Below are 27,116 nucleotides of genomic sequence, written 5' to 3'. Positions count from 1 at the left end.
GCCTTATCCCCGCAACCTTGCACATTCTCTCCTCTCAAAAAACAATCCAATTCCCTTTTGAATACCTCAATCGAACCTACCTCCATCACCCTCTCAGGAAGTTCGTTCCAGATTCCAACCACCCAGAAAAAACTTTTCCTCGCCTCATTTTTACTCCTTTTGCCAACTGTTTTGAATCTGTACCCTCTAGTTCATGATGCTCTTTTGAGTGGGAAGGGTTTCTCACTATTTACCCTGTCCATGCCCCTCAAGACCATGAATACCCCAATCATGTCTCCTCAGCCTTTTTTCCTCCAAGGAAAGCAGTCCCAACCTCTCCAATCTATCCTCATAGTTACAGTTCTTTATCCCTGGAATAATTCTTGTGAATCTCCTCTATACTCCCTCCACTGCCCTCACATCCTTCTTCAAGAATGGCACCCAGAACTGGATGCAGTATTCCAGATGAGGCCTAACTAGTGTCTCATTCAAGTTCAACATGGCCTCCTTATTCTTGTACTCAATGACCTTATTAATAAAGCCTAAGATACTATATGCTTTACTACCTGCTCTCAACATGCCCTGCCATCTTCAATTACCTATGTACATATACACCAAGGTCTCTCTGTTCCTGCACCTCCTTTAGAGTTTCTCCTTTTATTTAATACTGTCTCACCATATTCTTTCTGCCAAAATGAATCACTTCATATTTCTCTGCTTTGAACTTCATCTGCCACTTGTCTGCCTAATCCACCAACATGTCTATGCCTTTTGACGTTCAAGCCTATCATAGTTGACAACGGTTCCAATCTTGGTATCATCTGCAAATTTTGAAATCATGCCCTGAACACCATAGTCTAGTATCTAGTATATATAAGAGCAAGGGTCCCACCACTGACCCCTGGGGAACTCTACTACAAGCCTTCCTCCAACCTGAAAAACAGCCATTTATCAGCCAATTTCTTATCCAAGTGCCTACTATCCCTTTTATTCCATGAGCTAGAATTTGGCTCACAGATCTGTTGTGTGGCACGATGGCACACTGACCAGAAACTGCACTGGATTAGCTACATAAATACTGTGGCTACAAGAGCAGGTCAGAGGCTACGAATCCTGAGGCGAGTAACTTACCTCCTGACTCTTCAAAGTCTATCCACCATCTACAAGGCACAAGTCAGGAGTGTGTTGGAATACTCTTCACTTGCCTGGCAACTCCAACTACACTCAAGAAGCCTGGCACTATCCAGAACAAAGCACCCCACTTGATTGGCACCCACCCACATTCACTGTCTCCACCGCTGATGAACAGTGCCAGCAGTGTGTACCACCTATGAGATGCACTGCAGGAATTCACCAAGGCTCCTTAGATAGCACTTCCAAACCCACAACCACTACCATCTAGAAGGACAATGGCTGCAGATCGGTGGGAACAACACCACCTGGAAGTTCCCCTCCAGACCACACACTGCCCTGACTTGGAAATATATCGCTGTTCCTTCACTGTCGCAGGGTCAAAATCCTGGAACTCTCTCTCAAACTGCACTGTGGGTGTACCTACACCACATGGACTGCAACAATTCAAGGAGGCAGCTTACAACCGCCTTCTCAAAGGCAACTAGGGATGGAGCAATAAATGCTGGCCCAGCCAGCGAAGCCCACATCCTGTGAATGAATTTTTTTTTAAATTGCAATTTTCCAGTCCTCTTGTGTCTCTGGAAGATTATCACTAGTGCCTCTGCAATTTCCACTCTCACTTCCCTCTGTACCCTTGGATGCATCGCATCCAGTCCTGGTACCTTATCTATTTTAAGAAAGGATAGCCTTTCTAATGCCTCCTCCTTCTTGATTGTAAATTCTTCTAGTGTGCCTGTTACCTCCTTTTTGACCTTGGTCTGGGTAGCATCTTCTTTCTTTGTAAAGCCAGATGCAAAGTACTCATGTAATACCTCCACTATTTCTCCTGCCTCCATGTGCAAGTCCCCTTTTTTATCCCTAATCAGTCCTACTCTTTCTTTTATCACCCTTTTATTTATATGCTTATAGAAGACCTTGGGATTCCCTTCTATGTTAGCTGTCAGTCTCTTCTCATGTTCTCTCAATGTTTATCTTATTTGTTTTTTTACTTCTCCTCTGGTCCTTCGATATTCAGCCTGATTCTCCATTGTATGTTCTACCTGACATCTGTCGCATGCGCACTTCTTCCTTTTCATCATCACCTCTATCTCTTGTCATCCAGGACGCTCAAGATTTATTTGTCCTACCTTTCCCCTACAAGGGAATATACCTTGACATCGCCTGCAATATTTTTTCTTTGAAGGTGGCCCATTTTCAGCCACCATTTTTTCTGCCAACATTTGATTTCAACTCACTCGACTCAGATGCATTTTCATCACATCAAAGTTGGCTTTCCCCCAATGAATTATCCCTGCTCCAGTTTGTTCCTTGTCCTTTTCTATGGCCAGCTTAAACCTTATGATACAATGGTCACTGTCCCCTAAATGGTCTCCCATTAATATTTGATCCACTTGGGCCAACTCACTCCCCAGAACCAGGTCCAATAGTGCCTGACCTCTCGTTGGACCAGAAACACACTGCTGCAGAAAATTATCTTGAACACATTCCAGGAACTGTTGCCCCTCTTGTTCCTTTGCACTATTCCTATCCCAGTCTATATTTGGATAATTGAAGTCCCCCATTATAATTACTCCATAATTCTTGCACCTCTGTAATTTCTTTGCAAATTTGTTTCTCTACATCCCTTCCATTAGTTGGTGGTCTACATATTACACCGATCAATGTTATTGCGCCTTTTTCATTCCTTACCTCATTCCTTGCCAGAGAGATTCCGTCCTTGACCCTTTTGGAACACCCTCCTCTCCAGTACTATGATGCCATCTCTAATCAAGACTGCCACTCTGCCCATTTTTCTTCTTTTCCTATCTGTCTTAAACACCTTGTATCCAGGAATATTTAACAGCCCATCCTGCCCTTCTTTGAGCCGGGCTCTGTTACAGCAATAATACATAATTCCATTTGTCAACTTTTGCCTGTAGTTCACCAATCTTATTAACTCAACTCCGTGGATTCATATACGTGCACACTAACCCTAATTTACGTCCCACTTTTTCTGACCCCATCCAATGATTTACTATTGCTTACTCTAATTCTATCAAACTCTCCAAGTATTCTATTTACTTTGATACTACTCTCTGACATATCCTCATCAGTTAATGCTTCCTAATTCCAGCTACCAGTTTTTCTCCTCTCCACTCGGAATTTCCCCTCAGGTTCCCATCGTCCTGCCAATCTAGTTTGAACCCTCCCCAAAAGCACTAGCAAACCTCCCCGCAAGAACATTAGTCCCAATCCTGTTAAGGAGCAAACCATCCTTTTTGTACAAGGCTTACGGGACTCCTGTGATGTCACTTTTAGATTTTATGTGCCTTGGCCTATCACCAGTCCCAATGCCTCAGAAATCAAATCATCATCTCTCCAGCCTCATGTTGAACTGCTTAATCTTTCTATTCTTATGCTAACTAGCATGTGGCACTGGGAGTAATCCCAAGATTACTGTTCTTGAGGTACTGCTTTTTAATTCCCTTCCTCACTCCCTAAAATCTGCTTTCAGGACCTCATCTCTTTTCCTACCTATGTCATTGGTTCCAATGTGGACCACGACCTGTAGCTGTTCACCCTCCCCCTGCAGCTGCTCTGTGATATCCTTGACTCTGGTAACCAGGGAGGCAATATACCATCCTGGAGTCACATCTATGGCCACAGAAACACCTCCTCCTCTCCTGTGCAGCTGAGCCACCCGTAGTGCCACAAACTTGGCTCTTGCAACAGTCCTCTAGCAGACCTGGCTCTGGTTTCAGGCTGTCTGTCTAATTCTTGTCACCGTGAAACCACAGTATTCAAGGCACAGACTGACAAAAGCACAATTTCTTCTGACATATTCTACTTTTTTGCCTAAATAGTGCAACTATTTCAAAACTGGGAGTTTCATCAAGTAGTGGAAGGGGGTAAAAGAATGAATCTGAGGATCACAGTAGAGAGGGAAGAAAAGGGAAAACAACCTGTTATGCACCGAATTGAACATTACAAATTCCTTTCTGAAATTTATTCAGTCTGGATCATTTCAGGCTTTTGGTCGACCTACCCCTTATAAGCTGCAGCACAGAGGATGTTTCCTGCTATCAATTTGTCTTCATGATTACAAATGTCAGACAAGCAATTAACATAAAATAAAGTCCTGTATTTATACAGCACTTTTCACAACTTCAGGTCATCTGAAGGCCGCCAGTGAAGTACTTTAAATACTTTAAAGTGTAGTCACTGTTGTGATGAAGCTAGACAATCAGCAATAAAGTAGATGTTTAGAATTCTTCTGGAATCATAGAATGGTTACAGAACAGGAGACGACCATTTGGCCTGTCAAACTTGTGCAGCTCTCTGCAGGAACAATTTAGTTGGTCTACTTCCATCACCCTTGCCAGTAACCCTGCAATTTTTTTCCCTTCAGGTGCTTATTCAATTTCTTTTGAAAGCCTTCACCGCCTTTGGGCAGTGCATTCCAACCATAACTTGCGGTGAGAAGCTTCCCTTCATCTACTCTGTCTAGACTCCTCATGATTTTGAATACCTCTATCAAATCTCCTCCTAATCATCTCTTCTCCAAGCAGAAGAGCTCCAGCTTCTCCATCTATTGCAGTTACTCAAGTCTCATTACTGAAACCACTCTAAAGCTTTTGCATCCTTCCTAAAGGGCAGTGTCCAGAATTGCTTACAATATGCCAGTTGAGACCGAACGCATGTTTTATAAAGGTTCATCATAACTTGCTTACATTTGTACTTTATGCTTCTATTTATTAAGCCCAGGATTCCGTATGCCTTTTGAACCACTTTCTCAACCTGCCCTGTCGCCTTCAACTATCTTTTTGCATATACCCAGGACACACTGTTCTTACACTCCTTTTACTTCAATTTATATTGCATCACCTCATTCTTCCTATCAAGATGTTTTGCATCATCTGGAAATTTTAAAATTGTGCCCTGTATACCCAAGTCTAAGTCATTGATATATATCAAGAAAAGCAGTTGCACTCGTACCAACCCCTTGGGAACCCTACTGCATACCTTCCTCCAATCTGAAAAACAACCTTCTCTGTTTCCTGTCACTCAGCCAACTCTAAATCTATGCTGCAACTGTCCTTTCAATTTTATTAGGGATCTTGGATGTCACCTATGATCAAATGCTGCCTTGACGTCAAGGGCAATCACTGTCACCTCAACTCTGAACTTGTCCATAATTGGAAGAAGGCTGTAGTAAGGACTGGAGTCACAACACCCTGGTTGAACCCAAACATGAGCAGATTATTGCTGAGTAAGTGCCACTTGATAGCGCCGTCAACAACACCTTTCATCACTTTGCTGATGGTTGTATATGGACTGATGGGCCGGTAGATGGGCAGAATGAATTTGCCCTGCCTGTTATGGACTGTGCATATTTGAGCAATTTTCCACATTGCTGGGTACGTGCCAGTGCTATAGATGTACTGGAACAGGGTGTGGAGGGAGAAAGGTGCAAGTTTAGCCGCGGGCTGCAGGGAATCTTAGATGACATTAGGCCCGATGCACTAGGGAAAGAGAGTGACGCTGCAAAGGAAGCTAAATGATGGCCTCGATCTTTGTAACAAAAAGTCCATGAACTTCTCGCACTTATAATTAGAGGTGAGGGTGAGGGGAGCAGGGGAAAATGGTTTAAGATAATGGCTTGTGCTGGAGAAGAGAGGTCGGGGGTAATCTTTGCCTTCCTGGTAATATTTGAATTGTGGATAGTTTTAATGAAGATAAGCAGGGCCCGAATGTGATCCAGTGCTCACCAAAGACGCTCAAATCTGCATCCCTTAAAATTAAGGAAGTGTGATGGATGCTATACCAGAGGAATGACTAATGTGAGAGTGTTTGATGGTTTTAGTGGAGACAAAGTTATCAAAGGTGGTGACAAGGGACTGATTTAGGAAATCAGTGGCTGCAGAAATGTCATGATGAACCAAAGATTAGAAAGTAAGAGACTTGAGGGAGAGTTTTTTTCAAACAGAAAGGAATGGAGTGGGAGAGGGAAGGGTAATACAGGTAGAGAGCGACAGGTAGACAGCAATAGAAAGAATTAATCAGAGATTGCCTTATCGGAGGTGGCTACGATGAGAGTTGTGACACTGAGTGAAATGAGGTCAAGGGAGTGGCTGTGAATATGAGTAGGAGAATTTATAGGGAGGGAGAAATTTAGGGTGCAATAAACTCTAAGATGAGAGAGCAAAAAGATTTGACATGGAGGTTGAAATCATCAAGGTTGAGAAGTTGGTCAGTGCAGAAGCAAAGTGGGGAAAGTAGAGAAGATATCATAGTGAGAAACTTTGAAAGGTCTTTGGGTAGGTGGTATAGAATAAGGGTTTTAAAGGACAGATGAATGGAGTGGAAAAAGATGAGATGTTCAAAGGAGTAATCACAAGAGGAGTAGGGAGACAGGCCAAGATGTGATAACCTTAACAGATCAACTCAGTAATAGAATCTGAAAGGGAACCAGCTGCAGTAAGAAAGGAAGTGAGGGATAGGCAGAAAGGTAACAGAAAAACATTTACATAAACCACACAAGGATTAAACCATAAATTAGAAGCTGTATGAAAAAATAATTTGATCAGAGAGACTGCAAGATCATTTCCAATTAACACGTGTAGATCACAGTATTAATTTTTTTTAAACAAGTCTCTGCCTAATGAAGGTAGAACCGTCCAGTTTGTTGCACAGTTAGTTTGCTTTCGATAAGGAGAAATTTTGTTATCCAGCTGTTCAATTCAGTACCTTTCTGTGCAGTTCCACTGGTCAAATCTCAGTCAATCCCTCTTTTCCTTCTGTAGAAACGCAAAGCCTATCATCAAATCATCCACCTGTCCTTTCAATAATTTTCAGCTTCCAGGTATAAATCACTCTCTGTAGGCAAATACTTCCTGACATCAGTCTTGAACTTCCATTTTATCAGTCTGTCTCCTTATATTGTAGTCATGGTTTAACTTATAATAAATACTGCCCAAATCTTTGTTTTCGATTCTGTTTGATATACTATACATTTCTATGAAGATCCATCATATGCATTGTGCCCAAGTTGAATAACAGAATCATATTATAGAAATATATAAAAATTATATAGAGTAGTTATAATGGGAGACTTTAAATATCCAGATATAGACTGGGATAGTGGTAGTGTAAAGGGCAGGGAGGAGCAAGGGTTCCTAGAGAATGTTCAGGTGTATTTTCTATAGCAGCATGTGTCCAGTCCAATGAGAAAGTAGGCACTGCTGAACCTGGTTCTTGGGAATGAGGCGGACCAAGTAGATCAATTGACAACGGGAGAACATTTAGGGGATAGTGATCATTGTATCATAAGGTTTAAAGATCTCTTTCTCATTGGAATGTATCTATCTGTATATTCTGAAATAGCCATTTAAGAGACTGCCACAGCAAGTCTATTAACCTATCCCTTAACCTCATTTGCCAGTTCATTTTATCTAGCTCTGCTTTTACGTCCTCATAATTGCCCTTATTTAAGTTTAAAATACTAGCCTCAGACCCTCTTCCTTAAACTAAGTGCAAAATTCAATTATGTTATGATCACTGCCATCTAGGGGTACCTTCACTATGAGGTTATCAATTAATCCTATCTCATTGCACAATACCAGGTCTAGTATAGCCTGCTCTCTGGTTGGCTCCAGGAGGTGATGTCCTAAGAAACTATCCTGAAAACGTTCTATAAACTCATCTACACTACATTTGCCCATCTGATTTTTCCAGTCTATATGTAGAATAAACCCCCATAATTATTGCTGTAACTTTCTGACAAGCTTCCATTATATCTTCCGTTTGTACTCTATCCAACCGCTTAGTTACAATTAAGAGGCCTGTATGCAACTGCAACAAGGGACTTCTTGCCTTTATCATTTCTCATCTCAACCTAAATTGCTTCTACATCCTGGTTTCCTGAACTTAGGTCATCACTCTCTAATGTGCTAATACCATAATCAATTAACAGAGCTACCCCTCCATCTTTTCCTAACTTCCTGTCCTCCCTAAATATCATGTACCCTTCAACATTCAGGTTTCAATCTATGTCATCCTGTAGCCATGACTCTGTAATGGCTATCAGTTTGTACTTGGTTATTTCTAAGTGTGCTATCAGTTCATTTGTTTTCTTTCAAATGCTATGTGACCCACCATCCGTGGCTAACTAAAAAAGTTTAAATACAGCATCAAACTTGAATAAAAAGCCTATAATTGTGCAAAGATGAATGGAAAGTCAGAAGACTGGATAGAATATAAACAGCAAAGAATGACAAAAAGATTAATAAGGGAGGGAAAAATTACGGTACAAGAGGAAGCTAGCTGGAAATACAAAGACATAGTAAGAGTTTCTATAGATATTTAAATAAGAAAAGAGTTTAAAAAGTGAGCACTGGTCCTAAGGAATGAGAGTTTGGGGAATTAATAATGGAAAATAAGGAGATGGCAGAATTGAACCATCGGTCCTCACTATAGAGGATATAAGTGACATCCCAGAAATAGCTGTAAATCAAGGAATGGAAGGAAGGAACTCAGAAAAATTACGATCACCAGGGAAGTGATATAGAGCAAATTGTTGGAGCTGCAGGCTGACAAATCCCTGGGTCCTGATGGACTTCATCTTTGGGTCTTGAAAGAAGAGGCTAGTGAGTTAGCTGATGCATTCGTTTTAATATTCCAAAACTCCCTGGATTCAGGGAAGGTTCCATTTGATCGGAAAATAACAAATGTAACTCCTTTATTCAAAAAGGGAGACAGAAAGCAGGAAACTGTAGGCCAGTTAGCCTAATATTTGCCAGAGGGAAAACAACCCTCTGAGAGAAAAAAATTATAAGAACATGTGGAATTGGCGGATGTACTATACTTTGATTTCCAGAAGGCATTTGAGAAGGTGCCATATCAAAGGTTATTGTGGAAAATAAAAGCTCATGGTGTAGCAGGTAACATACCGGCATGGATAGAAGATTGGCTAGCTCTTAAGAAACAGAGGGCTAGTTTACAAGAAACAGAAGGTAGCCATAAATGAGTCTTTTGTGGTTGGCAGGATGTAACGAGTTGTGTGCCACAGGGATCAGTACTGGGGCCTCAAATTTTTACAATTTATACAAATGACGTGGATGAAAGGACTGAAGGTATGGTTGCTAAATTTGTTGACGACACAAAGATAGGTAGGAGAGTAAGTTGTGAAGAGGACGTAAGGAGGCTACAAAGTGACATAGATAGGTTAAGTGAGTGGGCAAAGATCTGGTAAATGTGAAATTGTCCATTTTGGAAGGAAGGATAAAAAAAATTATCTAAATGGTGAGAGATTGCAGAGCTCTGAGATTCAGAGGGGTCTGGGTGTCTTCGTGCATGAATCACAAAAGGCTAGTATGCAGGTACAGCAAGTAATTAGGTAAGCTAATAGAATGTTATTGTTTATTGCAAGATGAATTGATTACAAAAGTAGGGAGGTTATGCTTCAGTTGTACAAGACACTGGTGAGACTACATATAGAGTACTATGTACAGTATTGGTCTCCTTGTTTAAGGAAGGAGGTAGATGCATTAGAAGCAGTTCAGAGAAGGTTTACTAGATGAATATCAGGAATGGGCATATTGTCTTATGAGAAAAGATTGGACAGGTTAGGCTTGTATCCACTGGAGTTTAGAAGAGTAAGAGGCGACTTGATTGAAATCTTTAAGACCCAGAGAGCTCTTGACAGTGTGGATGCAGAGAGGATGCTTTCTCTTGTGAGAGAATCTAGAACAAGGGGGTCACAGTTTAAAAATAAGGGGTCACTCATTTAAGACAGATGATGCAAACATTTTTCTGAGGGTAGTGAGTCTTTGGAACTCTCTTCCTCAAAAGGCAAATGGAAGCAGAGTCTTTGAATATTTTTAAGACAGAGCTAGATAGATTCTTGATAAACAAGGGGATGGAAGGTTATTGGGTGTAAGCAGATATCTGGAGTGGAGGTCAGATCAGCCGTGAGCTTATTGAATGTGGAGCAGGCTTGAGGGGCTAAGTGGTCCACTTCTGCTTCTAATTCATCTATTCATATGTATGTTCATATGGAAAAGGACAAAGAACAGTCCAGAGTAAGAAAAATTAACTGGAGGAAAGCCAACTTCAATGGGATAAGAATGGGTCTGGGCCGAATCAATTGGACCCAAAGGCTGGCAGGATAAATGGTGGGCTACCTTCAAATGTGATGAAAGTATACTAATTTTCATAATATTTTTCTTATTTATTGTGAAGTAGGTCTATGGGTGTCATTATAGTTGGGTCGGTCTGTGTGATTGAAGAAGGGCACACCCTCCAATCCCGCAACTACCATCTAGGCCAGTTGAAGAGGAGCTGTTACACTCTCCAATCACACAGAAACCACAGAGACTCAGGCTTCCTTTAACTGGTTTTATTCAAGCATATGCAAGGAAGCCGCAATCATTCCTGAAAATAACCCAGCTCTCAGATTGATTACATTTGATTACTTTTGTACTTTTTCATTTGAGTACATTTGAATACATCCAATCGGTAACTGACACACAGGTACCATGTTAAAACTATCCTATTGAGTACATAAACATGTGATTTTGCTAACCAATTATTCTAAATGGTGAATAAATAATTATATTATCCAATCAAAATTAAAACACGTACGCAAAGACCTTGGTTCTCACAACTCAAGACTGCTTGCGTTTCAACAAAGCCCTCTTTGTCCATTGTATGTCTTCCCATATCTAAGCTAAAACCATCTGCCCCTTCCCTACGTGAGAGGGGAGTACACGTAATCTATTTTATGTCCTCCTTGTGTCTTCAGCCTGACTCTCAAAGCTGTGCAATGTTCATCTGGTCAACTCTTAATATGCTTAGCAGCCATGTCTGCCTGGAGATTTTACATGTTCTTCAGTAAATTCTTAGTGTTCTCTTTTAGCATTTTTAATTTTCCTCAAACAGTGATTTAATTACATTTGGAGTCAAGTAGACTGCAAGCTTGAAATCATCAAAAGAAGCTACATATAGAAATGTGCTTGATATGCCAATGAGTAAACATGGATGCTGGCTTAGCACGTAAGGTGTGAAGGGAATTTGCATTTTTAGATAAATGAAGGGATTGTTGGATTTCAAAAGGATGCTAGGCTGTTTACAACTAGCCAGGTAAGCAAGGCTAAGCAGTGTGCTTATTTTCCCAAAGGTTATGGACAATATTGGCAACATGGAAGTTTTATATTATGAGGAAGATACAGTTTCAAAGACATATGGAACAATTACACTTTGCATATTGAAAAGAGAGAAACACATATAAAGGAGAATGAAAGGCAATGTGAGAGAAGGCCACATAAGATCTAACAGGAGTGCGTGAAACAGCCTTCAAGAAGCTTCCAGCCATTTGTGCATAAGTCTGCTATGTAAATTAACTGAAGTTGGAGACTTGAAACAAAAATTGCTGGAAAAACTCAGCAGGTCTGACAACATCTGTGGACGGGAACACAGAGTTAACGTTTCGAGTACGTACGACTCTTCATCAGAACTAAAGAGAAATAGAAATGTGGTGAAATATAAGCTGTTTAAGTGGGGTTGGACAGGTGAAGCTGGATAGAGGGCCAATGATAGGTGGAGACAAAGAAGAGATTGCCAAAGATGTCATAAACAAAAAGGTCAAAGGGGTGTTGACGGTGGTGATATTAGCTAAAGGATGTGCTAATGGTGACAAAGGGTAGAAAGCAAGATGAGCAAGTGACAGATGGCCATAGTGAGGGTGAGGTGGGGGGAGGGGATCGAAATAGGCTAAAAGGTGGGGATAAAATGATATGGAAATAAATTCTAAAAATAATAACAGAAATAGGTGGGAAAAGAAAAATATATGTGTATATATGTATATATAATAATTATTAGAAAAAAAGGGGATAAAAAAGGGGTGAGGATGGAGGACAGAGTTCATGATCTGAAGTAGTTGAACTCAATATTAAGTCTGGAAGGCTGTAAAGTGCCTAATCGGAAGATATGGCAGATAAGGCTCTGTTCCTCCAATTTGCATTGAGCTTCACTGGAACATTGCAGCAGGCCAAGGACGGACATGTGGGCATGAGAGCAGGGTGATGTGTTGAAATGGCAAGCAGCAGGAAGGTCTGGGTCATGCTTGCGGACAGACCGAAGGTGTTCCACAAAGCGGTCACCCAGTCTGTGTTTGGTCTCTCCAATGTAGAGGGGATCCCACTTAAATAATACTCTGCCATTCTGCTTTTCCTACCGAAGTGGATAACTTCACACTTATCCATGTTACACTGTATCTGCCATGCACTTGCCACTCACTCAACTTGTCTAAATTGCTTTGAAGACTCTTAATACCCTCCTCATCGCTCACATTCTCACCAAATTTCGTGTCGTCAGCCAACTTGGAAATATTACATTTGGTTCCCTCATCCAAATCATTGATATATAATGTGAATAGCTGGAGCCCAAACACTGATACCTGTGGTACCCCATCAGTCACCACGTGCCACTCCAAAGAAGACCCATTTATTCCTACTTTCTGCTTCCTGTCTGTTAACCAATTCTCAATCCATGCCAATATATGACCTCCAATCCTATTTGCTTTAATTTTCCACACTAACCTCTTTTGTGGGACTTCATCAAAAGCTCTCTGAAAATCCAAATACACCACATCCACTGGTTCTCCCTTAGCTATTCTGCTAGTTACATCCTCAAAAAGCTCCAGTAGGTTTGTCAAATGTGATTTCCCTTTCATAAATCCATGTTGACTTTGTCTAATCCCGTTGATATTTTCTAAGTGTCCTGTTAACACATCCTTTATAATAAACTCTAGCATTTTCCCTGCTACTGATGTTAGGCTCACTGGTCTGTAATTTGCTGTTTTCTGCCTCCATCCTTTTTTAAACATTTGCCACCCTCTAATCTGGCAGGACTGTTCCAGAACCTACAGAATTTTGGAACATGACAACCAATGCATCCACTATTTCTATGGTCACCTCCTTTAGTACCTTGGGATGTAGATTATCGGGCCAGGGGGATTTATTGGCTTTCAGCCCCATTAATTTCTCCAGCACCATTGTTTTAGTAATACTAATTTCCTTCAATTACTCTTTCTCACTAGGCCCTTGGTTCCCTAGCATTTCTGAGAAGTCATTTGTGTCTTCTTCTGTGAAGACAGAACTAAAGCAGTTGCTTAATTGTTCTGCCATTTCCTTGTTCTCTATTATAAATTCTCCTGTTTGAAACTGTAAGGGACCTACATTTGTCTTCACTAATCTTTTTCTTTTTACATGCTTATAGAAGCTTTTACAGTCCACTTTTATGTTCCTTGAAAGTTTACTCTCATACGCCATTTTTCCCCTCTTAATCAATCTCTAGGTCCTCCTTTGCTGAATTCTAAACTGCCCCCAATCCTCAAGCTTGCTACTTTTTCTAGCAACATTTTATGACTCCTCTTTGGATCTAATACTACTTTTAATTTCTTTTGTTAGTTATGGTTGGACCACTTTTCCTGTTGTTTTTGCACCAGAAAAGAATGTATAACTGTTGCAATGCATGCATTCATTCCTTAAATATTAGCCATTGCCTATTCAACGGCATGCCTTTTAATGAAGTTCCCCAATCTATCTTAGCAAACTAATGCCTCATACCTTTGTAGTTTCCTTTGTTAAGATTTAGGACCCCAGTTTCAGATTGGGTTACTTCACTTTCCATCCTAAATAAAGAATTCTATCACGTTGTGGTCACTTTTCCCGAAAGGATCCCACACAACCAGATTATTAATTAAACCCTTCTCAATGCACAGTACCAAATCTAGGATCGCCTGTTCCCTAGTCAGTTCCTCGACATACTGGTCTGAAAAACCAACTTATACACACTCCAGGAATTCAGCCGCCACAGTATTATTACTAATTTGGTTTTCCCAGTCTACATGCAGATTAAAGTCAACTATGATTACTGTATCACCCTTGTTACATTTAATTGCCTGCTTAATGCTGTCCCTTACCTTATCGCTACTGTTTGGAGGCCTACAGACAACTGCCACTAATGTTTTTTGACCCTTGTTGCTTCTTAGCTCCACCCAGAGCTATGTACATCAAAATTTTCTGAGCCAATATCCTCTCTCACTATTGCTCTGATTTCATCCTTAACTAACAATGCCACGCCACCTCCTTTTCCATTTTGCCTGTCCATCCTAGATATTGAGTACCCTTGGATATTCAGTTCCCAGCCTTGGTCACCCCACAACCATGTCTCCGTAATCACATCTATTCAATAGTATCTTTATCTTACTTGTCAGTATCATCCATTTTCTGTTTGGTACATTCTTTATCTAGTCTCCGAGCAAGCTCCCAAAGTAGTTCTGACATGGCTGTCAGTCGCCTCTCTTCAGTTCGCTTCCGTTGATCATAATTACTTACAAGACTAAGTTCATTTGTCTGAGAAAAGATACATGTTTTGTGAGAACACATCAGATCATCTTAAAAAATGATTAACTTAACTGTAGCTTTTTCTTTACTTTATAAGCTAAGTATCAACTTCTGTTCCATGGTAGCACTTTTGAGTCAGAAGATTGAGTTCAAGTCGTACTCCAGAGACTTAAGCACATAACATAGGCTGGCACTTCAGGGCAGTAATGAGGGAACACTGCACTGTCAAGAGGTGTCATTTTTCAGATGTTAAACTGAAGTCCTATCTGCCCTCTCGGGTGGAACATAAGAATATAGGACTTATAGGCAGGAGTAGGCCATTTGGCTCTTTGAGCCTACTCCGCCATTCAATAAAATCATGGCTGATCTGGTTGAGGTCTCAGGTCCACTTTCTTGTTTGCTCCCCATAATCCTGGACTCCTTTATCCATCAAAAATCTATCTAACTCAGCCTTGAATAAGTTTAAAGATCCAGCCTTCACTACTTTCTGGGGAAGAGAATTCCACAGACTAATGACCCTCAGAGAAAAAATTCCTCCTCATCTGTATCTTAAAAGGGAGACCTCTTATTTTTGAACTACGTCCCCTAGTTTTAGTCTCCCCACAAGAGGAAACATTTTCCTAGTATCCACCCTATCAAGCTCCCTCAAGATCTTAGGTGGGCATAGAACATGACATGCTACTACTCTGGTGTCCTAGCTAATATCTAACCCTCAAACAATATCACTAACACAGGTTAGCTAGTTATTTATTTAGTTGCTGTTGCATGACCTTATTGTCCACAAATTGGTTGTTGCATTGCCCTACAAATGTAAATCTCACTCACTGAGCTTACACAGTGCCCATTCTGATTAAGTTATTTTCATACTTTCTAAAAAGTAACTGATTTAACCTAACTCCCCTGGATTATTTATACAAATAAATAATATTGAGTAGCAATAATAGGGGATTGATGCTCCTTAAAGAACGGGAAAAGGAATAAATGTGCAAAAAGTTATAAAGAAGTCTTAAATGATACTTGGGAACTGTACAGGAAGACCCAAGTAAGAGGAAGGTGAGAAAAGTACATTTAGAAATAAATGCCTTGCATTTGGCTTGTTAGCCCTCATTTTGCAGAGTTATGAATGTTGCTTTGACTCCACACTTCTGAAGCAAATTGTGCCAAATACCAGTTCGGTGAGGGCATTGGCTGCATGCAAGGAATGTTCGCCTGAAGCATGCAGAGTAAGCAAAGTGTGACATCAACTGGCATGTAACATTGATTTATCACCAGTGCTTCCATTTTGGAGATCAACTCTCCAGCCAATGTCATCTTGTAACCTTGCACAACCAGTGTTCAGCAGCAGAATGGCACCCCACCGACACTATTTAAAGGGATCATCAAGTACTTTCAGGTTTCTACTGGCCCTTTCTATGATTTCTACTGGCCCTTTCTATGATTGTAGAAGTGTTGACTGCTTTCTCCTCTTCCTCCTTCAGGTACCATGCCCTAAGAGGGTATTGGTGACCATAGATTTTCATTGGACTGGTTCTTGATTATGCTCGGCAAAGTGCTGCAGTGGTTTGCCATTGCCTCCTTGTATGCGTTCTAGAGTTTTTTAAAGCTCTTGAAGTCTATAGGGAGTGGTGTGACACGTGCTGAAGGACTCTGTTCTGTCTTCCAGGATTCTGTACCACCCCACTGGCCCAAGACATGGGTACTATAATATGCATCTCCCTTGGGCTTCAGCATGATTGGGAAAATGAGCAGAAATGACACAAGCTGCTGGAAGACGGGGCTGGAAGAAGGAGAGAAGGGCTCTCAGTCCAGGATGATCAGGGAAAGAAATACAAATAAATCGCCATTTCATGTAAAAGAAGCAGTGTGACCTTTGATGGTGAGGTGGTGGTAAAAAGGGAGATGTTGCATCTCCGGCGCTTGCATGGAAAGGTGGTGTAGGAAAGAGAGGAGGTAGTAGGGGTAACTAAGGAATGGGACCAGGGTATCACAGAAGGAATGGTTCCTTTGGAATCTGAAAGGGGAGGGGAAAGGCATGTTTGGTGATGACATCATGCAGGAAGTGACAGAAAGGGCGGAGGATGATCTGTTGGACACAAAGGCTACTGGAATGGGGGATGAGGACAAGGGGAACATCATCATGGTTTTGGGTGGGGATAGCAATGGCCAACAGCACATGTGTAGGAAATGGAATGGACACAATTGAGGGCCCCATCAACCACAATCAGGAGAATCTTCCATTGAGGAAAAAAGTAAGACATATTGGAAGTGCTGGTATGGAAGGTTCCATCGTCAAAACAGATGCGACAGCATCAGAGACTGGAGGAACAAATAGTGTCTTTAGAAGAAGCAGGGTCTGAGGAAGTTCAGTCAAGATAGCTGTGGGAGTCAGTGGGTTGAAAATGAATATTGATTGAGAGTCTATCCCCAAATCAGTAAGAGGAATCAAGAAAGGGAAGAGTCGGAGATAGACCATGTGAAGGCAAGGGAGGGGTGAAAATTGGAAGCAATGTCAATTAAATTTCAAGGCAAGAGCAGAAAACAACACTGACATAGTCATCAGCATACCAGAAAAAGGAGGTGAGGGAGAGAACCCAAGTGGGACTGGAACAAAGAATGTTCCACATATCCCACAAAAAGAGGCAAGCTAGCTAGGATCCAGGCAGGTATTCATAGCAACTCGTTTATTTGGAAGAAATGAAAAAGCTGTTCAATGTCAGAACACATTCAACCAGACAGAGGAGGATAGTGGTGGATTGAGGTCGGTTGGCACTATGTTCCAGGAAGAAGCAAAGAGCTCTCAGGTCATCCTGGAGGGGATGGAGGTGTCATTCATAGTGAAAAGGAGGCAGTTAGGGCCAGTTGGAGTGATGGAGAGCATTCAAAGAGTCATGAATGTAGGAAAGAGACTGGACAAGGGAAGAAAAAATATTGCCAAGATAGGAAGAAATCAGTTTAGTGGGACAGGAACAGATTGAAACAATGAGTCAATCAAGGCCATCCTGTTTGAGGATTTTAAGAAGGTGGTATAAGCAGGATTTTTGGGGTTGGGGGTCAATGAGGATGAAGGCCATGAAGGGAAGGACTCAAGATGAGGTAAGATCAGCGACAGTCCTCCAATCCATCCCCCATGGCCCTTCATACATCTCCACCTTTACGAAAATTCAGGCCCTAGTATATGAATGTAGGACACACAAAAGTGACACAAGGGGATGACAATGCCCGTCCCATACATTGTGAATTGCAGTGCAGGTTGCTAAAGCTGATGCCTCTCTGCTGGAAGGAAGGAAATATGTGTTAAGTGCATCAATATATATGTCAGCCGCAGGCTGATGTACACTTTTATTCCTGAGTAAGGGGATGGCCCCTTTAACAGCCTCTCCTTTAAAGATAATCTCATTTAGAGTGGACGGCTTTTCCCTGCCAAGTGAGCATAAAATAATTGAATGACATTTCCTGTATTATGTGATCTTGCTTTGTGACATGAGCATTAAAAGATATGTGGGATATACTTGGATTGATCAAGGACCACTTTTTGTAATCTTGGGGTCCAGAGCCTAATAATCTGGCTGCAAGCTATAGAATTCTATTGAGGTTTCTAGATCTTTGACATTCTCACCAAGTGCACACATAATAGGTAACCATAAAGACTTCCTTATTTCTTTACAAACAAGCTATATACAGGACAGATATTAATATCATTATACAGGCTGAGGAACTGGAAGATGCAAAACTGAAATGCTACAAGACAATCACTAAAGAGATACAGGTAACAAGCTTATTAAATTTTAAACTTACTTTCTTCAACTTGCGTAGAGTCACCAGGTTTTCATCCGCTAATTTCTTTAGCTGGATACATCTATAGAAACCCCAAACAGTCCAGTAAAAGTAAATAGTATAAAGAAAGATCATGAGCAGCAATATTCAAACGATAAAACTAAGAACCTCAAACACATTTTGATGCACTATTAAACTGTGCGATAGCATGCTTTAAATTGCTGCTTTTTCACCCAAAAATGCTATAAGCTGAAAGTATATATTCTAATGGTAGCTATAATCTGAGGATTAATTTAAGCAAAAGTTACACGAAAATTTGTAGTTCATTATAATAATGAAATTCCATAATTTTTATATCCAATTGCTACTTATTTGACTTTGACATTGGTACATGTGAGAAGTCCAGTCACAGTGAAAGGTTAATCAAGAACGTACAGCGCAGATTCACCTAGATACCAGGAAAGAGTAGCTACAGGTACAATAACAGACTTGCAATATTGCAGCAGAGATGGCCAACATGAGACATAAAACAGGTGTTTTACTTGATCAAAATTATTTACAATGTTAACGGAGAAATCTATTTCCTCTGGGGAATCAGGGGATCGTCAATTTAAAAACACCATTGGCTGAAAAGAGTAGTTGGAATTGGTTTCTGTGTAAGACCATAATATACTTTATACTATTTACTTTTACTGGACTATTTGGGTTTCTATAGACCATAAGACGTAGGAGCAGAAGTAGGCCATTTGGCCCATCGAGTCCGCTGCGCCATTCAATTAAATCATGGCTGATGTGATAATCCTCAACTCCACTTTCCTGCCTTTTCTCCATGCCCTTTGATTCTCCTACTGATTAAAAATCTGTCTATCTCAGGCTTGAATATACTTAACAACACAGCCCTCTTGGTAAAGAATTCCACAGATTGACTACCCTCTGAGAGAAGAAATTCTTCCTCATCTCTGTTTTAAGTGGGCACCCCATTACTCTGAGATTATGCCCTCAGGTCCTAGACTCTCCCACAAGGGGAAAACAACCTCTCAGCATCTACCCTGTCAAGCCTCCTAAGAATCTTATAAGTTTCAGTGAGGTCACCTCTCAGTCTTCTAAACTCCAATGAGTACAGGCCCAACCGACTCAACCTCTCCTCATAAGAAAATCCCTCCATCACAGGAATCAATCGAGTGAACCTTCTCTGAACTGCCTCCAAGCCAGTACATCTTTCCTTAAATAAGGGGACCAAAACTGTTCGCTGTATTCTAGGTGTGGTCTAACTAGTGCCTTGTATGGCTTTAGCAAGACTTCCTTATTTTTATATTCCATTCCCTTTGCCTTACCTTTTACCTACTGAACTTGTATGTTAGCTTTTTGGGATTCATGCACGAGGACCCCCAAATCCCTCTGTACCACAGCTTTCTTCAGTCTTTCTCCATTTAAATAATATTCAGCTCCTCTATTCTTCCTGCCAAAGTGCATACTTTTCCCCACATTATACTCCATCTGCCACATTTTTGCCCACTCACTTAACCTGTCTAGACCACTTAACTGGAAAAACTCAGCAAGTCTGGCAGCATCTGCAGAGAGGAACACAGTTAACGTTTTGAGTCTGAATGACCCTTCAATAGAACTAAGTAAAAATAGAAGAGAGGTGAAATATAAGCTTGTTTAAGGGAGGGTGGGGGTGGGACAAGTAGAGCCAGTGATAGGTGGAGATAATCAAAAGATGTCACAGACAAAAGGACAAAGAGATGTTGAAGGTGGTGATATTATCTAAGGAATGTGCTAATTAAGGGTAGAAAGCAGGACAAGCAAGGTACAGATAGCCCTAGTGGGGTTCGGGTGGGGTGAAGGAATCGAAAAAGGTTAAAAGGTAGAGATAAAACAATGGACGGGAATACATTTAAAAATAAGGGAAATAGGTGGGAAAAGAAAAATCTATATAAATTATTGGCAAAAAAGGGAGGGAACGGAAAGAGGGTGGGGATGGAGGAGAGAGTTCATGATCTAAAAGTGCCTAGTCATAAGATGAGGTGCTGTTCCTCCAGTTTGCATTGAGCTTCACTGAAACAATGCAGCAGGCCAAGGACAGACATGTGGGCATGAGAGCAGGATGGAGTGTTGAAATGGCAAGCGACAGGGAGGTCTGGATCATTCTTGCGGACAGATCAAAGGTGTTCTGCAAAGCGGTCACCCAGACTGCATTTGGTCTCTCCAATGTAGAGGAAACTGCATTGGGAGCAACGAATGCAGTAGAATAAATTGAGGGAAGTGCAAGTGAAATGCTGCTTCACTTGAAAGGAGTGTTTGGGCCCTTGGACGGTGAGGAGAGGGGAAGTGAAGGGGCAGGTATTGCACCTTCTGCGGTTGCATGGGAAGGTGCTGTGGGAGGGGGTTGAGGTGTAGGGGGTGATGGAGGAATGGACCAGGGTGTCCTGGAGGGAACTATCCCTGTGGAATGCCGCTGGAGGGGTGAAGGGAAGATGTGTTTGGTGCTGGTATCATGCTGGAGTTGGCGGAAATGGCGGAGGATGTTCCTTTGAATGCAGAGGCTGGTGGGGTGATGTGAGGACAAGGGGGACCCTAACATGTTTCTGGAAGGGAGTGGAAGGTGTGAAGGCAGATGTGTGGGAGATGGGTAGGACACAGTTGAGGGCCCTGTCAACCACCGTGGGTAGAAATTCTCGGTTAAGGAAGAAGGAGGACATGTCAGAGGAACTGTTTTTGAAAGTGGCATCATCAGAGCTGATGCAACCGAGGCGAACGAACTGAGAGAATACAGGAAACGGGAAGTGAGGAGCTGTAGTCGAGGTAGCTGTGGGAGTCGGTAGGCTTGTAATGGATATTGGTGGACAGTCTATCACCAGAAATTGAGACAGAGAGGTCAAGGAAGGGAAGGGAAGTGTCAGAGATGGACCATGTGAAAATGATGGAGGGGTGGAAATTGGAAGCAAAATTAATACATTTTTCCAGGTCCAGACGAGAGCATGAAGCAGCATCGAAGTAATCATCGATGTACCGGAGAAAGACTTGTGGGAGAGGGCCGGAGTAGGACTAGAACAAGGAATGTTCCACGTACCCCATAAAGAGACAGGCATAACTGGGGCCCGTGCGGGTACCCATACCCACACCTTTTATTTGGAGGAAGTGAGAGGAGTTTAAGGAGAAATTGTTCAGTGTGAGAACAAGTTCAGCCAGACGGAGGAGAGTAGTGGTATAAGCAAAAGCTGGCTGAGGCTGTAAGGTAATGACTAGCTGGAAAATTCCTAAGTGGATTACTTGACCAACCAGTTGAGAAAGAACAGAATGTCACACGTAAAATGTGGCACATCAAAGGAAAAGATACAAGGCAAGCTGAACAGTAATCTCCTGTGGTTGTGGAAATAATGGAAAATGATTACCACCTCAGCCGAAATCACCTCCTGTTGAGTTATATTGCAGACTGTGAACATGAACTGAGTTTGAAAAGAAAACAGATCTGGGCTAAAGACATTTTGCTTTTCCCTTCCAGGAATGCACAAGGAAATGGGTTTTAAAAAGCCAACTGCAACCCTATTTCTGTGTGCGTGCGTGTGCGTGTGTGCGTGTGTGTGTGTACACGCACTGTCAAGGTCACAGCTGAAGAACACCAACTGGGCATCCCTGCGCTTGCAGGTAAAAAACTAACTCTCTCTGATTGCTGAAAGCAAGTCACAAGTCAGCAAAGCCACAGTCAAAAAGGAAACAGCACAGCTCCTTTCAGCTAACCTGCAGAACCAAGAATGTCTAAACCAACTACTCAACTGCCAAAGTCAGCGCTAACAGAATCACCCCAACTTAACTGCTGTAATGTTTCACCATCTGCTCCTCACGGACAAGCCAAAGGGCTGATTTGTATATCTTTTTAACTTTTATTTTTGGACTCAATTTCTCATTTCTAATCTGCATGTATGTGTGTTGCGTTTTTATTATTTTTCTTCATAACTAATAAATTCACTCTTTCTTTGACTCAAGCCAACCTGGTTAAATTGGCTCCTTTTAAAACAAAAATACATTTGGACTGGGAAAAGATCCTTTTTAAATTAACCTTGTTGCGACCAACCTAGGGGGTTGAATAAAGAACGGGAACTCAGTTCATCCCTCCTCACCTAGGAGCATAACAATTTGGGAACCTCATCCGGGATCATAACAAATTTGGGGACCTCGCACAGGGACCAGTCGTAACAGCAAGCAGCATGGAAAACCAAATAATATGGAAGGGTCAAGTAAGATGTTACTTAGGTAGAGCTAGGAGGCATCGGAATGCCTGTGGAACCTGACTTGTTTTTGGATGATGTTACTAAGTGGCAGCACGTGGCTGAGAAACAATGCCAAGGCAGTAAGGTACAAATAAGCTTTTGTATTAATACAGAATAGTTGACAGAACTGGTTTAAACACCGTTTTCTCAAAAGTGTCTTTTCCACTAATGATGCTATTCCAATAACATTGGAGGATTAATTTCAGGACCAAAGATATTGTACTGTAAAAATAAGCACATTATAGATTATCAAATAAATGAAATGGAATTATAGTTAAGATTAAAACACATATGCTTTTGAAGTACACTATCCCCTTGCTGTGATGAAAACGTGCAAGAGCAGATTGCTGTGATATTAAAGGCAATATGTGCATACATCAAAGGTTTCTTTTTACAACAAAACTAGAGGAAAGCAAACTTGGAAAGTACAAAAACAGTGTGAAAAGGCATTGGAACCTCATCCTTATTTAACAATCTAGTTGTTCAAACAGATCAGCATAAAACGGTGTCACATCCAGCAGGAAGCAAATCATAAAGAAAATGTAATGTATCACAATGTATTCATCTTTTTAGGAAGGACTCTGCTATTAATCCAAGGCCTGGTAGCATGAACAGCTTGGGGAAGCCATTTTCATTCTTTAAGTCATGTAAATAAGTGTTGGACGTAAGGTTGATATGTGCTATTCTGTTTAAGGTTTAAAGATTAAAGTTTTGTAACTAACTGAATTATCAGGCATTACCAGCTGTAGCTTTCGAATCAGTTAAAAAGGGGAAATTCCAGAGGAATGGTTGAGATGGATAAATATTGAAGGAGAAGAAGATACAGAACTACAACAACTTAGATTTATATAGCTCCTTGAATATAATAAAATGTCCCAAGGTATTTCCCAGGAACATTTTCAAACAAATATGTGACACTGAGCCACATAAACAGGTATTAGAGCAGATGACTAAAGAATGCCTTAGAGGGGGAAAGAGGTTTAGGCAGGGAATTTCAGGGCTTAAGGCCTTGGCATTAGAAGGCTCAGCCAACAATGGTGGAGTAATTAAAACTGGGAACGCTCAAGAGGTCAGAATTAGAGGAGTGAAGATAATCAGGCAGTAGAGCTGGAGAATAGATAAATGAAGGGGTGAGGCCAGGAAGTGATTTAAAAACAAGGATACGAATTTGCAATTTCTTGGGTTACTTAATTGGGAGCCATCGTAGGCCAGGAAGCACAGGTGTGATGGATATACAGAACTTGGTTTAAGTTAAGACATAGGTAGCAGAGAACAGGGCAATGAAAGTTTTTAAATTTACAGCCTTGAAGTGAGTTAAGAAAAAGTGCAATATATGACAGGAACTGTGACATTCCCCACCTAACATGTGAATAACCGTTGTTTATAGCTGTAAAAGAAATGTTACTTCTGGCCAAATGTTAGTACCATAATTAATAAAAACTTCTAAGTCATCAAACAAGCAACTTACCTCTCATAAACTTCCTCTCTTTTATCATGCTGTTTAACTTCCTTTAACAAGACATCAACCTTGAGATACAAAATAATGAAAACACATTTTGTGTATGTTTTGTCACAATGTGATGTTTTGTAGATCAGTGAATACATATATGACAAACATTTTCCATGGAGCACTTTGAACCAATCATGAAATTCAAGGATATTCTCTATGGTTTAGCCTGATCGATAATCCTACATTTTTATGAAAACTCTGGGGCTTGAACACAGATTAAGAATGTTCTGTGAGGCATTATAGGTAATCGCGATCAGCATAAGTTAAATATTCCAAGAATTTCCAAAAACAGCCAGATTTTTTTTGTCTTTCCTCATAGGAACTAGTGGAGTCAAGAGGACAGTGTCTGTGGTTGTACCTTCTAAAGGATCGGTTAACATTAGGCTTTATGGTTTTCTCATTGTAAGAGGGCTGAATCCTGCATGCACACAATCCAATGTGCTACAAATACATAGTTGAAAACGGTGGTGTTGATTTTTTTGCCATAGACGATACAAATACAAATGATTCAATCTTCAATTAAACCACTTCATTTCTTTGGACGTGCACAATTCAGCGGCATAAATCATGTTAGATCACACACAGCTTTGGTAAAATGAACAAGTGCACATTTCAATCTCTCATTCCTCCATGTCCAACAGAAAAAATGTTATGCTGGATTTATTGTCCATCTTTTACAATGAGGAGCTTTAAGCCACTTAAGAAACATTAAGAGTTACATGTAGGCCAGATTAGGGAAGGGTGGTGGGCAACACTCCATCCTAAATGTTTTTCTACTGAACAGACTACACACTACGCTGAACACAACTTTTTGTGTCCATGGGCAATTTACAGTTGAACTGTCATGACTTACATTACACAGAATTTTTTTCCAACCAACTGACAAAGTTGGGAGCTGCCTGTTTATGTTAATACAAAAATAAAAATACCTGGAAAAGCTCAGCAGGTCTTGCGGAGAGGAACACAGTTAACGTTTCGAGTCCGTATGACTCTTCAACAGAACAGCTTTTATCTTACTGTTTATTTTAATGCTCTGCATATTCCAGATTGTAGCATAGCTTGGCATGTGGGCATTTTAACAGGAACGCTCCTGTCTGAAGGGAATTACTGATCGAGTTTGGATTTTAATGGCAGAAGAGCAAGTTTACTGATCAGTCTTTGGCAGCACCACTTGTCAATTCAAATTCCCACTTTACCCCGGTGAGAGTGGAGTCCAACAAATTTACAGCGCAGTTGCAAATAAACCACTTGCACGACACTATTGTACACAATAAATGCAGCAATTTGCTGCTACTACCTCGCCTCCTTTAAAGCCCCTATTTTACCATGTCTTTGGTTACCCTTCTACATAGCTCCTTTGGGCCAATGTTGATGTTCTTCGCCTCTGGACATCTTTCTATGTTAAAGACGCTATATCATTGCTGCTCTTTGGAACATAGATACTGCTAGAGCAAAAAAATAAAAACCCAAAGCCAACCCAGGTCGCCTTCTACAGCATCCTGGCCGCGAGTCTGTCCCATGTTACTGTCGAGTGTGGGCCGGCCAGCCGACTGGCTGGCTAATCACCGCGATCAACCCCCATCAGTCAGTCTGCAGCAGACCCGTAGATGACCGGAGGAAAAACCTAAGCAGGAATCCAAGGGGGTAAATCACGGCTCTCAGTTGCAGCTACCTGGTTCTGCAGGCTGTCGATGGTCAGCTGCGCCGACCGCAGTGGCCCCTTCCGCAAGGCCATGGCCGCTCGGTCACAGTTCGGGGTGGGGAGGGGGGTGGTTTGTGAGGATGGAAGTGGGGCGGGGTGTGGGGGCGGCTGCTTGGGGCTCCGCTCCGCTCTTTAACGGCCGCTCCCCTCCCTCGCTGCTCCGGCCGTCGCCATGGCAGCTGCGCCCACGCCCTGACGTCACAGCCGCGCGCGCGCACGCGCGGGCCCGGGAACCCCCCCCCCCCCCCACCATACGCGACTACCTCCCGCGCGCTCTGCACGTGGACCCCGGAGGCGGGGGTCAGCTGGGCTGCCGCTCTATGCCCTGCTCTCTGCGAGCTGCTTCAACTGGTACGGATGAGGTTCGCTGGTAGTTGACTCCTCTAGCATTGCATTTTCAATTTTAATTACAACCCACTGCTTGGAAGAGCTTTTCTAATGCATTTATTGCTGCAAAATTCCCAAAATCAGGCTCTGACTGGATAACTTGGGTATTGATGATTGCTCTGGTGGGCTATGGCAATTCATTGAAAACCTAAACAAAATGCTTATGCCTAAGATTGTGATAGCAGTTGCCAGCACTTGAGGCCACTGGCTAGTGTTGTGGAAGGTGCTAGGCCAGAATTCTATCCAGGAAGGGCCACAGGCGTATCAGGATATTAACTTAAAATTACACTTACATACATAGTGTTAAGAAATAGGGATAGATTAATGTAAGTTATATTGGTATTTGTAGGTATAGCTGGATAGCTAACAAGTAAAGCCCTCAGAACATGATGGCAAGGTGGCCATTCCAGAAGACGAACCAAGAATGGTGGAAAAGACTGAGGTTGCAGTTTGAGGATCTAATCTGCAGAGCAGACTCCTCATGCTCAACACAAAACCCCTGGAGGTAAAGGTCGCTAAGTTAAGGGCAGATAAAGGGAACAACAATAGAGCAGATGCATTCTGTTTGTAACGACCATTGAATTGGAGGATGACCTCAGAGTCATGGGGGCTTGGATATTCTTCTTGAACGTTCTGGAGACCAGAAGAAAACATATAAAAATAGGAGGGTTTGAAGTCTCAGCAGCAACAACCCAGGAATAACCATCATGAAGGAGAGACCCTGAGTTTGGTACTCAGAGACAATTACGACCCATTGGAGGGAGCCTGGCCTCTTCACCTCGCACAGATAGTATCTAAGCCCAAGCTGTGAGTCTTGTGATTTACTATAAGCCTGGATTAATAACAATAATCAATTAAATGTGTATGCTTAAAAGCTTGTATGTTTTAAGTGACTTGAGTATTAAATAAAAGGTCAAATTGATTAAGATTTTTGTGAGAATATACCTTTGTCCAATACGTCAGGTTGACACCCT

At 41.6% G+C, this 27,116-nt stretch overlaps 1 protein-coding gene across 3 annotated transcripts in view; it reads right to left on the bottom strand.

Annotated features, from left to right (window-relative positions):
• nphp1 (nephronophthisis 1) overlaps positions 1-25,902 on the bottom strand; it is a 172,054-nt gene extending 146,152 nt beyond the window's left edge. For all 3 annotated transcript variants that reach the window (XM_041188671.1, XM_041188674.1, XM_041188672.1), the window contains exons 1-4: positions 25,726-25,902; positions 24,012-24,070; positions 18,294-18,354; positions 14,362-14,507 (exon numbers count right to left, since the gene is read on the bottom strand). In XM_041188671.1, the coding sequence (XP_041044605.1) occupies positions 14,362-14,507; positions 18,294-18,354; positions 24,012-24,070; positions 25,726-25,788 (329 nt within the window). In that variant the 5' untranslated portion in view covers positions 25,789-25,902. The remainder of the gene's footprint in view (positions 1-14,361; positions 14,508-18,293; positions 18,355-24,011; positions 24,071-25,725) is intronic.
• Between the last annotated feature and the right edge of the window lie 1,214 nt (positions 25,903-27,116).

This window comes from Carcharodon carcharias, chromosome 5, assembly GCF_017639515.1.
Source record: "Carcharodon carcharias isolate sCarCar2 chromosome 5, sCarCar2.pri, whole genome shotgun sequence".
Taxonomy (NCBI): domain Eukaryota; kingdom Metazoa; phylum Chordata; class Chondrichthyes; order Lamniformes; family Lamnidae; genus Carcharodon; species Carcharodon carcharias.
This window is presented reverse-complemented; position numbering and strand designations above follow the sequence as displayed.